Here is a 14,899-nt window from a genome sequence, read left to right as displayed (position 1 = left end):
CCTCCCACCAACCCTCCTCCCTCCAACCCCCCTCCTTCCAGCGGCGTAAGTTTACTATCCCCCCACAGTCTTCTCCTCTTAGTGGTTCTCCATTCTAACGGGATTCTCTTCTAGTGCTCGGCCATCTGGGGACAGTGCGGTGGCATGGGATGGAACGGCCCTCAGTGCTGCTCTCAGGGCACCTGCCAGCAGCAGAACCCCTGGTACTCTCAGTGCCTGTAAGCGACTGACTTTACGGTCAGCTTGCACTCCCCGTCCACGCAGAATCAGCGAGCGAAGGACACGGTCCGCCGCATTCCTTTTAGATCTCGGCAAAGTGTGATGTGATTGGGAGCCCCTGAATCCAACATTCAGGGCCAGACATAAGTACCCAGACTTGTTATCCTAGATACCATTAGTTAAGGACAACAGAACCTCAAATCATCTTTTGTTCTGTCCCATCGCGTGATCTGGACAGCACAGTATTTAGTGACTGCTATGTTTTCATGCGACGTAGTATGGTCGCTGCTGGATGACGATGAGACACGACTTGGCCGGGATGGTTCCAACATAGCCAGTATTCCAACTTTGGACCTATCGGGCGACAACCCATTATACGTGACACTTGTAGATAGACATTGCTCAAGGTCCTCTCGCCGTGACTTCACAACCTGACTCCCCTGGCTAGGTTGGTCATTGAATGCTATCTATTCCACTTGAACGTCTCGGCTTGGGAGAACAAGCCTGACGGTCAACCTTGGCTTGAGCTGTATTCAATGTCAACGGAATATCATAATGTAAATTTATGTATGGCTCGGGTGGCTGCATGATACATGCAAGATCCGGCAGCGTGTGGTTGCAAGGAACCGGGGTCGCCTGGGCCGGAGACAACACAATTCGAGTCATTTCCGTCTCTTACTCGTAATGACACCCGGTGCCCATTTTTCACCCATGACCCTTATCTATCAATCACATCAAATTACCCTTGTCCGCTTCGGCAATGTCTTTGCAACGGGTCAACGCCACACCCGCGGATGCCGAGAAAATCGCCGAGATTCACATGGCGGCTTTCGGCGCCAACGGCATGCTCCGAGCACAGTTCCCCACCCCCTCCGTCCGTGCGGCCCTCAAGGAAACCATCCGAGCGAAGGCAATAGCGGATATTCAAGACCCCAAGATTACGGTGCTGGTGGTGAGGGACTCGGACGTCCGGGAACCGCATAATGGCTCGAGAATCATAGCATTTGCCAAATGGTCGCATCCTGTCTTGCGGGACGAGAACTATACCGAGACGCCTTGGGTCTGGCCTGAGGGAACCGACCACGCCGTCTCGGCCACTTGGACAAGTAAGATGGAGGAGGCGCAAGAGAGAGTCCGGGGTGATAGGCCTTGCTATCGTAAGTTAGTTGCGGAAGAAATCAAACCCCTGACAACAAGCCACGGAAACCGAACGCAACTGATGCAAAACAATTGAGCCCAGGCCTTACATTTCTAGCCACAGATCCTGCGCATGAGAAGCGGGGAGCTGGGTCGTTGCTGGTTGGCTGGGGAATAGAGCGCTCCAGGGAGAATGGCGTGCCTCTCTATTTGGAGAGCACGCTCGAAGCAGCGCCATTCTATCGGCGGCACGGTTTTGTTCCTCGTGAGAAGGTGACGATTCAAATTGAAGGCACGGAAAAAGTACCAACTACGTACGGGGAAGTGGTTTTCACCTTTGAGCCTTAGGGAGTTTCGAACATAACCACCTTGGAATGAAAATCAAAACTTCGTCTTCATTCTGATGCGTATCTCATGTCTGTATACCTTTCGCTCTATTGGCGACATCTATCCCGTCTTGGCATGTGCTGTTTGGTCCAGAATCCAGTTCTCCTTCTCTATCCTCAGACATCTCTGACCCCATTTGATGGTCGTGAAGGCGCCGATAGCACCCCAAACCGAAGGAGCGGCCCAGCCCAAAACATACGCGACCTCTTCATCGATCGTCCAAGCCAGGACGATCAACGTGACCCCGACGACCAAGGCGCTGACGGACCAAGCCCAGAGCATCTGGACAAGCATGCGGCGGAAGCGAGGGGACGCGTTGAACCTCGCCAACGCCGCCTTGCGGTACGCCTTCCCACCGCCGCCGTCGCAGCCGGTGATGTCTTCCATGATGCAGAAGGTCAGCGGGGGACACACGTCGCCGACGACATGCGAGCTCAGGCGGTGTCGTCGCAGGCGCCACCCGAAGTGGTGCGCGATGCCGGTGTACATCATGCACACGGCAATCATGACCATTCCGACCGGCATGATGATGCTGAGGCCCCTGATCATGGGCGGGTCGGGGATGCTGAAGCCGATCATGAGGGCCGTCATGACAAAGTAGGGCTGGCCGAGGATGATGTGGGTGCTGTCAAAGTGCCAGCGACCGGCGCCGTTCAGGGGACGGTACGTGTCTTTCTTCTGGGCGAGCCGTAGCCCCCGGAGCCCGTACTCGCCGCCGGAGATGAAGCCGAACATGGCGGTGATGATGGCGAACATGGCGCCCGGTCGCAAGTCGGTCAGGTTGGAGATGGTGAAGTAGAAGACGATCGGGATGAGGGTGCATTCGGTTAGGATGAGGAACCAAAACAGCGTGATGGTCAACTTGTGGTCCCTGAGGTTATAGGGGAGTGGCGGAGGTCCGGCCTCCCCGTGGTGATACGCCTCCTCTTTCTCGCCAACTGCCTCCATTGACTTGTGGGAAGTCGGCGTAGATGTCGCCATTTTGTTGACCGGGTCGTCCATGTCGGCGGTTTGAATCGGGACGCTTGAGACGGCCATTCCATCTCCCTTCAGCTTCTCGGAGACGGTGCTCATGGTAACGAGTCCGCAGTAGTGGAAAGGGCCGTAGATAGCGTCAAGCCGCCCCTGGTGAGTCGATCATACCAGCGCGGGTAGCTCGTGCTAGGACCTCAAGAGATTGACAGCGAGGGAAAAGCGGCTGAATGACAAATGATTCAAGGTTCTCTCAAGATTCGGCAGCTGAGGGCCTTCAACTGAGAAAATAGGTGGCCAGCTTGAATCGCCCCCTCCCCGAGGCGAGCAGCGAAATTTAAACGCCAGAGCGGCGAATATCTTTCACCCTGCGGAATCCATACTGACGTAAAGGAACACAGGTTGGGTAAACACCATGAACGAATCAGCTGTAGGGACGGGCTGGTCGGCGACTGTCACGACTCGACATCATCGCTGACCGTCTCGGAAAGCGACTTTGCCACCCGGTGTAAGAGAAGTTTGTTCGTGCATTAAATTTCGTTGGTCGTGATACCTAGAAAGTTGTATCTAGTGTACATGGGAGAGAACCTTTCTTAAGAGGAAATCGGGAACAAACGGCTCACGTGTACATCCGTGCCACTCTTGGCTGACGTTTCCCCCTTCAGTGGCTGACTCAGCAGCTGGTATGCACGGACCAACTCTAATGTATCACGGTTGTTTACGACGCGCTTTCTCGTCCCTTCTCCCCCCTGAAGGGCAACCCATTAAGGCCAAGGGGGTTGCAGAGCCAAGTTCGACATCTGCTGTATTATCCTTCCATTAAAAACGCCAACTACCGTTATGCTGACACCCCATATAGAGTCATATTAGCCCGGGGAATCCTGCCCGCCATGCGCCGCGTCAACTAGTCATGTTTCTAGCTCATCCGACTCTCCAACCCATCTGTCACCGCTATATCTGGACCGCGAGTGGTGGGAGAATGAACAACCCCAGAGCTACAGGCCGCTTAACCTGGACGCCACTCTTCGCCCGACAGGTGAACTCCTCACACTGGATAGACAACCGCTACACAGGCTGCTCGCGGCCCGCTCCGGCCACGGAGACTTCGCGGCCTACCACAACCGCTTCAACCACCAGGACGCACACACGACGTGCTCCTGCGGCAAACTCAAGACCCCCGCCCACCCACTCTTCTGCAGGAAGGCCCGTGGCAGGGCAATCCCATGGATAGGCCGCCGCCAGCACGTGGCGCAACAACTCGGGCACGAATGGCCCAGCTTTATACAACACCTTCACTCGACCCTCTTCTTCGAAAAGGTCTGCCCTAGATACGGGCCCCCAGACTGACAGAAATGTCCCCCCTCCACGACCACCCGGGTAGATCAACGCGTCTAGAACGCTCCCCCCCGGAACGGCGCTTGGGGCCTTTGTTCTAGCCTGCCCCCCCTTCGGGGTCAGTGGCTACACGAGACTCGAGCCCCGGCAACCACCACGCAGGCCCTAACCGGCAGCACAGAACGACTACACAACAACCGGAGGGTGTTTGACGCCCCGCGGTTCCGCACACCACATCACTCAACCGAAATCCCGAACCTTTCCTCTCACGCTACAGGCGACTACAGCAGTACAATGCTCTCCATCTCCCCTCCTCTTTCCTTGCGTTTTTCACTTTGCTGCGTTGTTTCTTGATGGAAAAGTACCATGCGGTCTGCATGCTACCAGGGTGCGAGACACTGTACGAACACTGTATTTACTTGTAATGCAACGGAGGACTGCCGTTTTGGGCGTCCTTTGCTCTAGATAGAGAGATTCCACGACGTAAAAGACTACTACTACTACTACTACTACTACTACCGCTATATCTGGAGATAACATCCAGTATCCCCCAGCCTTTGGACTGAAAGATGTTGTAGCTTGGGAAGCACCGTCTAGTTGTTCTTGATCCTGCCACCCAAACAGTTAGCAAAACACCCTTTGAACCAAACTCCCGCACTCCTATCGAGAGGGAGCGATAGATCTACGAGAGGTTCGCTACATTACCTAGGTAAACGCAAAGGCACTCTGTTATACCATGGTGAGGTTAACGGGCACGGGATTCGTCTCGAATATGCCTCGAACTATAAGCTGCAATCCTTTATCCAATCACGGCTGATTGACCCTGATCTCCATCTTCGCAGGATGATCCAGCTTGCCGATGCCCTTGCTTTATCCACGACGCTGGGATTATTCACGGTGATCTCCCACTGCGATTGTGTTCTTGGACGATCAGTCAAACGTCAAGCTTGCTGACTTTGCCGGATCCTCCATTGATTCATCACCACTCTTGGTCGCTGTTACCCAAGCCACGAATACCCAGGGGACCTCGTATCAGTATAGTGGCATGAGATATTGCACCACTGAGTTTCGAATGCAGTGCCCTTGTGTGGTAACCGGCAGCAGGGATAAGACAATACGGCGAACACCTGGAAGGTTCCCCGTTGACATCATTGAATCATTTTGATGCCTTCTGCTAGGTAAGAAGTAGCCATGGTTGCGTGGACTCTATGCTTAGGCCAACGAAGTAAACAACCTGTCCAGTGATGAGAACAGCCAGCCCCATCGATACTATAATACACGTAGAACCGGGAAACAGCTTGCGTCCTCAACGCTAACCCGAAACGCCGCCGCATTCATCCGACCTATCAAGGCGGCATCGGCAGACCGCCAATGACTCAATGGATCCTGAGAATGGCGGCAACTCTGACTACGGTGATTGATGAGCGCCACCCCGATATAGTGTAGGGTTGTTCATGTTGATCTTCGGTTTTCAAAGTTCAGTCACCCGCAGTCACCAGTAATGGCATTTTAATATGCCGTAGTGTTTCTTATAGGATACTCCAACATCTATTCCTATAGCTATGGGCCTGTGTAATAGCGTATGTCCGGAAGATTAACGGGAGAGATCCGGACTATGACATTTTGACATTGTTACGGTGACCCCTTCCGCTAAGAGTACAACGGAGAAAAAGGAAAATACGTGAAATTCTTGACATCAACAAGTTGGAGTGCTTTTCCCCTCTTCGTAGACACCTCGTTGCCGAGCACGTTTTCGATGCACTGTTTCGCCAAGAAGTAATCAGGCACAGTCGCAGACATACCAACGCTAGCCAGGAACGACTCTGGGGATGGAACTTGATGCATTGCACAGATTTGACTACTGGCCTGTTTAACATCTTGTCTAGCCCCGCCGTGGCTGAGCACGATTCAGTCATTACGTTGTACCTTCGTACCTAGATAGCGCAAATGCTGCGCTATTTTTAGCTCACAGAGGTCTGAAGACCGAAAGCCGTGATCGGCTACTCCATTAGACGTCCAGTGCCTGCGGGTTAAAGTTCTCCTCTGTTTCAAGTTAGAACGATCCGTTTTATGTAACCATTAGTCGCCGGTCACTCGACATGACGAATGTTCGATCCATCGACTTCCACCTCCAAGGTTAAGAAAGAGCCCGAGACATGTAACTGTCATCGCATCGTTCCCGGCATGGAGTGCAATAGTTCAAGGAGGATCTGCATATAAATAGCACAATTGCGGTACGAGTTTACTCAAGACGATGTGGGCCTCGGTATGAAGAAATGGGTGAGCCACAGTGAGTTGTATTCGACTTGAGTGAGTTGAAATGAACAAAGCCCCAGCGGCATCGCGAACGTCTCCTGAGCGCAGACGAAGTGTGTTACGTAAGCAGTATGGCCACGGGCGGGACTCGACATGCGAATACTCGGGAGACTTGACCCGTACGTTGTACAATATCGCATTGACGTCATATACTATATTCAGGTCACTAGCCCCACCATATATGGTCTGATTGGTGGTAAGGATTAAGGATTGGAGACTATCGATATCGCCTACTATCTCCGACGCCAATCGGGTCTAGACTATTACCTTAAACACCAGTTGCACAGCCACCACCACCAACCAGCAACCCCAGGACCCTTGCTTCATTTCTACAACGTAATTGGCTCCCGATGCTTGGCTGTTTACTCAGCCTCGGGAATAGTACTGTGGCTTGTTAAATCTGCGAGTGACCCTCGCTTGCTGAGTTTTCCCCAGTCATGGCAGTGGTGGGGCCGGATTGCTAAGAATCTGTCGATTTCTGCTTAGTAACTGCCGAGGACAACGCCCAAAGCAGGTTCTCCTACGTAGTTATCGTCCGAGAGATAGACGACCCCAGTCTAACACGGCTGGACAAAGAAAAAAAGCGGTACGTACGTGGTTGACGGCAGGTGGAATGGAAATACACGCTGTAACTTACGGGATCGGGATGGCACGCTGTTGTCACAGGACAAGGATAGTCTCCCTCCCGTGTATTTGGGCCGCACATACTCCCGTCACCCGTGGGCAACCAAATACGGGTGTAATGGTGGACAGGGCACGTGGGGAACAGCCCAATTAACTCCTCATTGGGTTAGGCTCTGAGTCGAGATACCTAACAGAGAAGACAACCACTTGTCTTTTGACAAACTCGGTTGCTATTCGTAGAAAGACAGGTGAAGGCCAAGCTACTGGGCTGGCTGAGCCACGCACACGCGATGAAGCCGCATCGAGAAGTTCTCGTATCTGCATCTTGCCAAGAGCGTTCTGAACTGCCTCGTGTCTTGGCGGTGCAAGCGGCATAGCATGGATGCAGCTGGATCAACAACGACGATAGTCTACAGAGTGGGACCGCTATGCTTGTATGCTTGCCACTTCATCGACAACATCAGTTCAGATGAACGGGTCGCCATGTTCAACTTGCACGAAAATAAACCTATATAACAAAGCATATCCCTCATGTCCTTCTCGACAATTCAAACTACAGATCATCAAGGCATCAAAGCAACAAGACTCAGTACCCTCAACCCTATTACACCTTATCCAAGCCGCTTCCTGTCTACTCGACCGGGACTTCTGGTACACATTCTCCCTTCTTTTTTACCAGTCACACAAACATGAAACCCACTCCCCTCGTTCTCCTTGGTCTCGGCATCCTCGCCGGCGCGGCCCCTGCTGCTGATGGCCCTGTCAACCAGCGGACCTCCAATCTTGCTCTGCGGTCAGAGGAGTCCAACTCCGTTGCCCGCGGCGTTGGCGAGAACAAATCCAGCCACTCTGTACGCAAGGAAGCGACTCTGAAGGCCCGCCGTCGCCGTCGCTACCGTCTTGAGCGTCGCCGCCCCCAAAACCCTGATACCGATACCGACAACGACGGGTATACGACCGAGGAGGGCGACGACCTCACTGATGATGAAGACCCCAATCCTCCTCGCCCAGGTACTGGGGCCCCTCCTGCAGTCTCGGAGCCGGCACCTCCTCAAGCTCCCGCTCCTACGGCCCCTGCCGACGATGGTCATGATACCGACGATGACGGCCATGATACCAACGACGACGCCTACACGACCTGCGACGACGACAGCGACTGGACCGACAACGATGACGACGACGATGGTCGCCCCCGCACGTGCAGGGCCTCGGCGGCGCAGCCGGCGCCGACCAACGTTGGCGCTCCGGTCCAGGACGCCGAAGTCACCCCTGCTCCTACAGCCACAGCGCACGACGATACCGACACTGACCATGACGGTTGCGACACGGACACGGATGACGAGGGTCGGTGCAAGTCGACGCTGAGCGATGTGGCCACCATCATCAACCCGAGCACCACCATGACTGTGACGCCGACGCCATCCGGTGCTGCTGCTGATGATGACGACAATGACTCTGATGATGATGATGATCCTGTTCAGGTCAGCGGCGCCGATAAGATGGGACCTCAGGGCGTTAACAGTGCTGTTGTCCTCGCCGGACTCTTCGCCGCAGCGCTTGCCATCTAATCTGGCGGCGTGTGAAAATGGACGGTGTTCATCTTCACCACATTACCTCGGATGCCGCTGATTTTTCTTTCTTTCTGTCCTTTACTATTGGATTTCTTTTTTGTCTCTTATCTTGGTTGGGGCGGGTTTGGAAAGTCATAATCACTTTGGGTTTGGGACTCCATTATGAGTGGGATATCATGTTTATTAACGTTTCCGCCTGTCTCTCCTTGGCCGAAGGTCAATTTGCTGAGCGGACTATCATAATATGAAATGAGATAAGACTGATTACGAGAACGGCATATGATTGGATCTACATAATTTAATCACTACTGTCCTTCCCGATTCATTTCACCATTCTGAAGCATCTTGCATGATTTGGACCTCTTATGGAAACAACAGACGGCTTCTTAGATATCAATGGTCTATATTCTAGCCGACGCTGCCCCTAGATGACAACCTAAAAGAACCATTATGCACGTGGATAAGAACCTGGGTAGGTACCTGCCTAACCTGGAAGCCATCTGATCCTACGATTAGATAATGCATGTCCCATGTCGGTCATGTGACATAAAAGGGGCTGTGTAATGGTTAGAATATCGACCGACCCGGACCCGGACCTTCCTTAGTCATCCAAATCCCTACGTAACTATATGATATGAACACACATCCCACCTAAGAGATTTTATTCCCAAGATGACAGGCACAACGTTACACATGCAAGAAAACACACACACAGGACCAAATACTAAGAAACCTCCTTTTCAACCCGACTAACGTTGACGAAATGTGATGACAAAGGAAGAACCAAAAATTATTATTAATAAATTCTCCGAGAAACCGTAGGAATGGTTCGATGGTGTGGCGGCCAGGCGGGACGGCGTCCGGAACGATAAGGTTCAGAGTCGGGCGGCGAATCTTCCAAGATAGTGCGGATCTACGGGCCGAAGCCTCCACCGTCACGACGGATATTGTTTCTCGAACACGGAACTGAACGCTCAGGGATGTTTGCAAATGCCGACAGACGGCAGGGGTTGCCGATGGCCTGGTAAGGCGCTTCGATCCCGATCCTTGCCCTATCCGCGATAGAGTACGCAAACCGTCGAATGCGGATTCCAGACCGAAACGTCTTGCGCTTAATTAACTTTTTGGTGTTAATTGCTTGGGACTGGTGCGTTTTCGCTCCGAGAATACCGAAGATAGGGTCTCCATACCTCATCTCCATTGTTTATTTCTGACAACGTTACACGATGGACTGATAACCGAAGAAAATTTCTCGTTCCTCTATGTAGCATTACCGACCTAATGTGCCGGACATGCATCGGGGAAGGGAACCGAACATCCATCGTGCTGAGCGGGTGCTGATAGTCCAAGACTTGTGACCTTTATATATCCGTGTCGTGCCTGGGACTGTCGACTTGAGCATTTAACGATCTTTCTGCCACAACGTGTCATCAATCCATCTTGTCTGCAAACGCTCTGTTCTTCCACTCTACGAGCATCGTGTTCATTTCCACACGCTCCCAAGGTCACACACACACACACTGCAAAGACTAGGAAATCATCACATTGTCAGCATCCCATACATACAGCAACGACTCCACCAGGGTGTGCTCCAATCCAGTTAAACCGGCCACCGCACACCACAACAACCCGTGGCAGGAGGATTGAATCCAGCAACCAAATCAATTTCAAACAAGTCTCACTCACTCTCACTCCCCCGACCACCCAGACGAAATGTCCGACTCCAACCGCGGGACACATGGGTCCAATTATGCCAGTGTGCACGAATACCGGCAGACCCTCATGCAACTCGAAGAGAGGAACGGCATCGCAGCACGGATGACCCAAATGAACGTCGACTTTTCCTCGAGCAGCGCGCGGGTTAACTCGACGGCGGCTCGTGGACAGAGCGGCGATGCCAAACCGGTAGTGTCCTCTGACGCCAAGCACAGCAGCCGAACATAGACCACCACCGAGCCGTCCTTTTGTTTTTCGGAAAGAAATGACGACGACGGGACAATAGAGGTCGCTGCATTTTTGTTTATTTACCCTCTCACTTTTCCGTGGCAGTACGAAAACTACGACTTGCCACGATCGACACATTTGCGGGCATCTTGCGACAGCCTTTGGGGGGCGTCAGGCATCAACTAAAACAGGGAATTGAATTGGGATCTTTCGGGGCATGGAGTATTCATAGACGGGCTGCATGCATGTGCATTGTGGAAACACAACTTGAGCGATTGGGATTCATAGAATGCTTATCATCATTGCTTTGTTGATGCCCCTTTTTTGTTTTTTATTTATTTCATTTTTTATTTTTATTTTATTTTATTCCAAACATAATCTTTTGCTAACGTCCAGAATGAGATGTGACAGTGAACCCCTCCAGTTGGCATGAACGTCGGTGGCTGTACCCTAACAGCGCCACGTGGGTGCTGTCGGTCCACTGGAATACAGAGATCTTCCCGGGGATGCGTTACCGACATCCGTGATTAGTTCCTCACCCCTGAGCGTTTTCCTCCAACATTCCGGCAACTTCTGACATGTCGCATGCATCTTCACCTCACGGCATCCTGCCGCCCTTCCGAGTGGCCTGGCCGACCAAGGAATTTGTCGTATTGTCCGCATACCGCTTGTATACCTCGATATAGCTCGCCGCATCGCTCATCGTTCCCTTGACGCTCTTCCTCTCCCGAATGGCGTCGAACCACCCCCGCCAGCGATCCCAGTCCTGCTCATTCTCCCCGCCATGTTCGAACGCAGGGATGCCCACGCCGCCAGGCTTGTAGTGGTCGATGATGAACAGCCTCACGGCCCAGGGCGCGAGCATGGCGTCGACGAGGGAGAAATCCTCGCCGAGGAAGTAAGGCAGCCTGTCGTCCATCTCCCGCACCAGCAACCTCAGCTGCTCGAGAAAGTCGGCCCGGACCTCTGCCAGGGCGGACTTGTCGGAAGGGTCCTGCTGGATGAACCGGTAAAAGGCCGGCACGATGCGGGTGTTGATGTGGTCGATCCATAACCGGCATCGAGCCCGCTCGTAAGGGTCGCCGGGGAGGAAACGCGGCCCGTACTCTGTGGTGTCGGCAAAGGCTTCGTCGAGGTACTCGGCGATGATGGTGCTGTCGTAGAGGGGCTTGCGCGGGTTGCCGTGGTCGTCGGGCGGCACGGCCAGCGTCGGAACCAGACCGCGCGGGTTCAGGGCGAGGAATTCCGGCTCTTTGCGGTAGGGGTTGATTTCGATGTAATGGTATGGGATGTTCTTTTCTTCAAGGACGATCCAGGCTCGTTGCACGAAGGGGCAGAACCAGCTTCCGTATAGCTTGACGGCCAGCTCTTGTGAGCGATGGGAGACCAGGTGGGCTGCTGCGCCCGTGGCATGCTCGGGAATGGATGTGTCGACGGTCGCCATGTTGAAGAAAAATAAACCAAATTTCGAGGCCGTGATGGAATGAAACGAGCCGGTCTACAAGCCGAGCATGATGCGATGAATAGAGGGGATAGATGTCGTGAAGTAGAGGCTCACCAAGGTGGCCTCATCCGTCCTACGATGATGAGGCACCGATGACGTATGATGAATTGGAGGGCTCAAGGTGAGTACTTAGAGAGTACGATGTACATAAAACTCCGTGCACATACGTTGTACGGACGCAAACCCTGTGTACTTCTTAGTAATCACGAGATGAACCTCGTCGGGTATCGACGGGTATCGATTGGTAGTACGCTGTACGTTGTACTTCGTACACGTTCCTCGAGTGAATGCTCTGCTGATAACTCACGGCCGCGGAGTAAGGACAAGAACCCGGTACGCGAGACGGCGCCAGCATGAGCACGTTGTATGGTCAATTTCAATGCCCCCAATGCATACCTGGGTACTCGCAGCGTCGGCCCCGGAGTGGCCCGAGCGGACGTCGCATTGAAAATCACGGCATCGTTCTGATAAACGCCCTGATATAGCGGTTCGGAGACTGGACCCAGGACCCGCCAGGAAAAGGCGCCCGGGCCGATGATGGTACCCAGCAAGCTACTCACGAGCTTCCTCGACGACGGCCAGCTCAACCTACTTGGCGCAACCGCATCTGTAGTATGTCGCGTCATAGTTGGTCATTTCCTTGTGTCTCGAATATGGCCCCGGGCTGTCGCCAAAAAAGGTTTGTAGTAGAATACTTTATTACGCTTCATAGTTAGTTGCCCACGCATATTGTATCGTCATCCACCTCGCAGGTCTACCGTGATGTCGTCTTTGATCGCTCAGACAAGCGGCCACAAAAGCATGCGATTAAATAGAAACGCGTGTGGTATCCCCTTGGGCCTAGAAACTGCCGGGCAAGTCTTCTACGGGCGCCACCTTCTTGACCACCTTGGCCGGGGACCCGATGGCGACACTAAAGTCGGGAATACTCCTGGTCACCACGCTGCCGGCACCAATGGTGCAGCCCTTTCCGATGGTAACGCCGGGCATGATGGTCACGTTGCCGCCGATCCAGCAGTCGTCTCCAATGACCACGGAGCCGGCGTATTCGATGTAGTCGCGCCTGGACTGCACCTCGACTTCGTGCGTGGCAGCAAAGATGGAGACGTACGGGCCGAACATGACCCTGTGGCCAATCTTCACGAGGCCACAATCCAGGATGACGAGACTGGCCATGTTAGTTTGTCGCTTACTATGAAAATGAAAAAGACGTAAAAAAAAAAAAATGAGGCCACGCCTTACTTGAAGTTAGAGTAAAACCGGTCTCCGATGATCGTGTTACAGCCATAGTCGATACTGAAAGGCGGCTCGATAAACGGCTCTGTCCCCACCCTGCCCAGCTGTTTCCGGAGCAGTCCCTCCCGGTAGGCCGTCAGGGAGTCTGGCGTAGCGTCTTCCGGAAAATAGTTATTGAATTGATGCATGAACCGTCGAGCCTTGAACCGGCTCTCGACGAGCTCGGGGGCCAAGCTGTTGTAGCTATGCATCGACGGGGATGGTGAGTATGGTAGCGACAGGACGGAAATCACGGGATATTAGGCACGATAATGGACATCTCCCTTACAGCATGCCGGAGATCATCTTCTCATAGTCTTCACACCAGGGAATATTATCGAGCGTCTTTGCGACCTCGATGGCCTCTTGGTCTTTCTCAGTAGCGGCCATCTTGGCTCGGGAATCCGCTTTCGGGAGATTCGGCTTGGGGGAGCGGGGTGATCAATGAAGCGAATTTGAAATATAATGGGGCATTGATTTTGAAGTCGCACGACGCAGGCTTGGTTCCACGATCGACTATGGCTGAGGAAGTAATATCGCGGACCGGAAGATGTGTTTCGACGCGAGCAGCAGGGATGGTAGATTGAATGATGGACGTGGTGTGGTGATGGTGCTGATAGATGCTGGATGCGCGTGCACGTGGTATCGGTGTATGGAGGGAAGAAAAGGAAATTCCGGCAATGCCGCCGGGCCTGACGCTGGAGTCTTTAAAGGACAGGGAGGCGGTTGTACGGGCCGGGTACGAAGTACAACTACAGGCATGGGACTATGTAAGCGGCGGGATTTCCTAAAGCGGCGAGCTAGAGCCAAAAGTACCGAAACCAGCAATTGTTCTCTCCCCTAGGTGAATATTACTAAGACTCTAACCTCGGCCAAACTACTTAGTATACTTTCTTATAAAATAGGAAAGGTGTACGAAGTAGGAGTATCATGACGCTGGCAGGGAATTAAGAGAAGGCCATTGCTATACTAGGGCTTTGAGAAATGTCCAAGTATAGGGGGAAAAAGGGGAAAGGGGGGGAAAATAGGGGGAGGCCAGAATGGAGTGGGGGGAAACTTATATATTACCTTATATAAGCCGAGAATTGATGAAATTGGCCATTAGGCTGAATTATTTGATAGTGATTAGTGAACGTTAGATAGGGCGCTGATATGATTTCCTTTTTTTATGTTTTGCGTTAAGCAACGCGAACTCAGCATTGAAGCCTCGAGAATAAACATGAAACCAAGTAATCACAAATACCTTGAGTGCAACGATTTTCAAAAAGCTAACGAGAATGGAACCCTTGCGTGGGAATGTCCGAGGCCGTTGAATGCGACGGATTGTCTGGAGCTAGCCAATTTATGTTGTACTTCGTATAAAGAAGCGACAAAAACAAGATGTCTACTCTTAAGTACATGTATGTATTGTGCGATTTGAAGGTTTGCCTGGCTCTGGAGCCATATTGGTGACACCTAAAGTTAACTACGCCTTCCAAGTTACGGACTGCTAGCTCGACTTTCTCCCCGATTCACCCCTGAAATCTGAGCACGTAGATAAGGCATTGCACTTCAAGGACGCATATTGAAACAAGGTTAAATCTCAAAACTCATAATTCATCATAGTCATTACCAG

At 52.6% G+C, this 14,899-nt stretch overlaps 8 protein-coding genes across 8 annotated transcripts in view; 5 read left to right on the top strand and 3 right to left on the bottom strand.

The window, feature by feature from the left end:
* The window catches only part of ACRALDRAFT_2052981 (carbohydrate-binding module family 1 protein), a 1,421-nt gene extending 978 nt beyond the window's left edge, over positions 1-443 (top strand). The window contains exons 4-5 of the mRNA XM_071021661.1: positions 1-45; positions 115-443. Coding sequence (XP_070874436.1) covers positions 1-45; positions 115-222 — 153 coding nt within the window. The 3' untranslated portion in view covers positions 223-443. The remainder of the gene's footprint in view (positions 46-114) is intronic.
* A 536-nt stretch (positions 444-979) lies between these two features.
* Positions 980-1,704, top strand: ACRALDRAFT_2105797 (uncharacterized protein; the record flags this gene model as incomplete). Its single annotated transcript, XM_071023269.1, has 2 exons — positions 980-1,376; positions 1,460-1,704. The coding sequence occupies 2 exons, from the start codon at positions 980-982 to the stop codon at positions 1,702-1,704; spliced, it is 642 nt and encodes a 213-aa protein (XP_070874435.1).
* Positions 1,705-1,732: 28 nt separating this feature from the next.
* ACRALDRAFT_1064471 (uncharacterized protein) lies at positions 1,733-3,244 on the bottom strand. The gene has a single exon (XM_071016978.1). The coding sequence runs from the start codon at positions 2,815-2,817 to the stop codon at positions 1,804-1,806; it is 1,014 nt and encodes a 337-aa protein (XP_070874434.1). The 5' UTR covers positions 2,818-3,244; the 3' UTR covers positions 1,733-1,803.
* A 4,185-nt stretch (positions 3,245-7,429) lies between these two features.
* ACRALDRAFT_1064472 (uncharacterized protein) lies at positions 7,430-8,832 on the top strand. Its single transcript, XM_071016979.1, has 2 exons — positions 7,430-8,660; positions 8,760-8,832. The coding sequence occupies exon 1, from the start codon at positions 7,680-7,682 to the stop codon at positions 8,556-8,558; it is 879 nt and encodes a 292-aa protein (XP_070874433.1). The 5' UTR covers positions 7,430-7,679; the 3' UTR covers positions 8,559-8,660; positions 8,760-8,832.
* Positions 8,833-9,091: 259 nt separating this feature from the next.
* ACRALDRAFT_2019200 (uncharacterized protein) lies at positions 9,092-10,505 on the top strand (the record flags this gene model as incomplete). The annotated part of the gene is made up of 13 exons (XM_071019961.1): positions 9,092-9,102; positions 9,220-9,247; positions 9,277-9,326; positions 9,410-9,434; positions 9,464-9,495; positions 9,540-9,585; positions 9,627-9,664; positions 9,727-9,763; positions 9,806-9,825; positions 9,868-9,895; positions 9,961-10,065; positions 10,095-10,192; positions 10,238-10,505. The coding sequence occupies 13 exons, from the start codon at positions 9,092-9,094 to the stop codon at positions 10,503-10,505; spliced, it is 786 nt and encodes a 261-aa protein (XP_070874432.1).
* A 598-nt stretch (positions 10,506-11,103) lies between these two features.
* On the bottom strand, positions 11,104-11,949 carry ACRALDRAFT_2041781 (uncharacterized protein; the record flags this gene model as incomplete). Its single annotated transcript, XM_071021185.1, has 1 exon — positions 11,104-11,949. The coding sequence occupies one exon, from the start codon at positions 11,947-11,949 to the stop codon at positions 11,104-11,106; it is 846 nt and encodes a 281-aa protein (XP_070874431.1).
* Positions 11,950-12,643: 694 nt separating this feature from the next.
* ACRALDRAFT_2034520 (uncharacterized protein) lies at positions 12,644-13,974 on the bottom strand. Its single transcript, XM_071020756.1, has 3 exons — positions 13,574-13,974; positions 13,252-13,488; positions 12,644-13,177 (listed from the first exon to the last, which is right to left on the bottom strand). The coding sequence occupies exons 1-3, from the start codon at positions 13,672-13,674 to the stop codon at positions 12,850-12,852; spliced, it is 666 nt and encodes a 221-aa protein (XP_070874430.1). The 5' UTR covers positions 13,675-13,974; the 3' UTR covers positions 12,644-12,849.
* Positions 13,975-14,324: 350 nt separating this feature from the next.
* ACRALDRAFT_211354 (uncharacterized protein) lies at positions 14,325-14,852 on the top strand (the record flags this gene model as incomplete). The annotated part of the gene is made up of 5 exons (XM_071023641.1): positions 14,325-14,329; positions 14,390-14,405; positions 14,468-14,609; positions 14,707-14,732; positions 14,778-14,852. The coding sequence occupies 5 exons, from the start codon at positions 14,325-14,327 to the stop codon at positions 14,850-14,852; spliced, it is 264 nt and encodes an 87-aa protein (XP_070874429.1).
* Positions 14,853-14,899: the final 47 nt, after the last annotated feature.

Source organism: Sodiomyces alcalophilus (assembly GCF_042370955.1).
Source record: "Sodiomyces alcalophilus JCM 7366 unplaced genomic scaffold ACRALscaffold_4, whole genome shotgun sequence".
Lineage (NCBI taxonomy): Eukaryota > Fungi > Ascomycota > Sordariomycetes > Glomerellales > Plectosphaerellaceae > Sodiomyces > Sodiomyces alcalophilus.
The sequence above is the reverse complement of the archived record's forward strand: the minus strand, read 5'-3'. Positions and strand labels throughout refer to the sequence as shown.

Excerpts from the sequence above, each read along its gene's own strand:
- ACRALDRAFT_1064472 (XM_071016979.1), top strand. The coding sequence starts at position 7,680 with ATGAAACCCACTCCCCTCGTTCTCCTTGGTCTCGGCATCCTCGCCGGC.
- ACRALDRAFT_1064471 (XM_071016978.1), bottom strand. The coding sequence starts at position 2,817 with ATGAGCACCGTCTCCGAGAAGCTGAAGGGAGATGGAATGGCCGTCTCA.
- ACRALDRAFT_2034520 (XM_071020756.1), bottom strand. The coding sequence starts at position 13,674 with ATGGCCGCTACTGAGAAAGACCAAGAGGCCATCGAGGTCGCAAAGACG. Across the intron at positions 13,489-13,573 it reads AAGATGATCTCCGGCATGCT|CTACAACAGCTTGGCCCCCG; the intron begins GTAAGGGAGATG and ends GTCGATGCATAG. Across the intron at positions 13,178-13,251 it reads CGGTTTTACTCTAACTTCAA|TCTCGTCATCCTGGATTGTG; the intron begins GTAAGGCGTGGC and ends TAACATGGCCAG.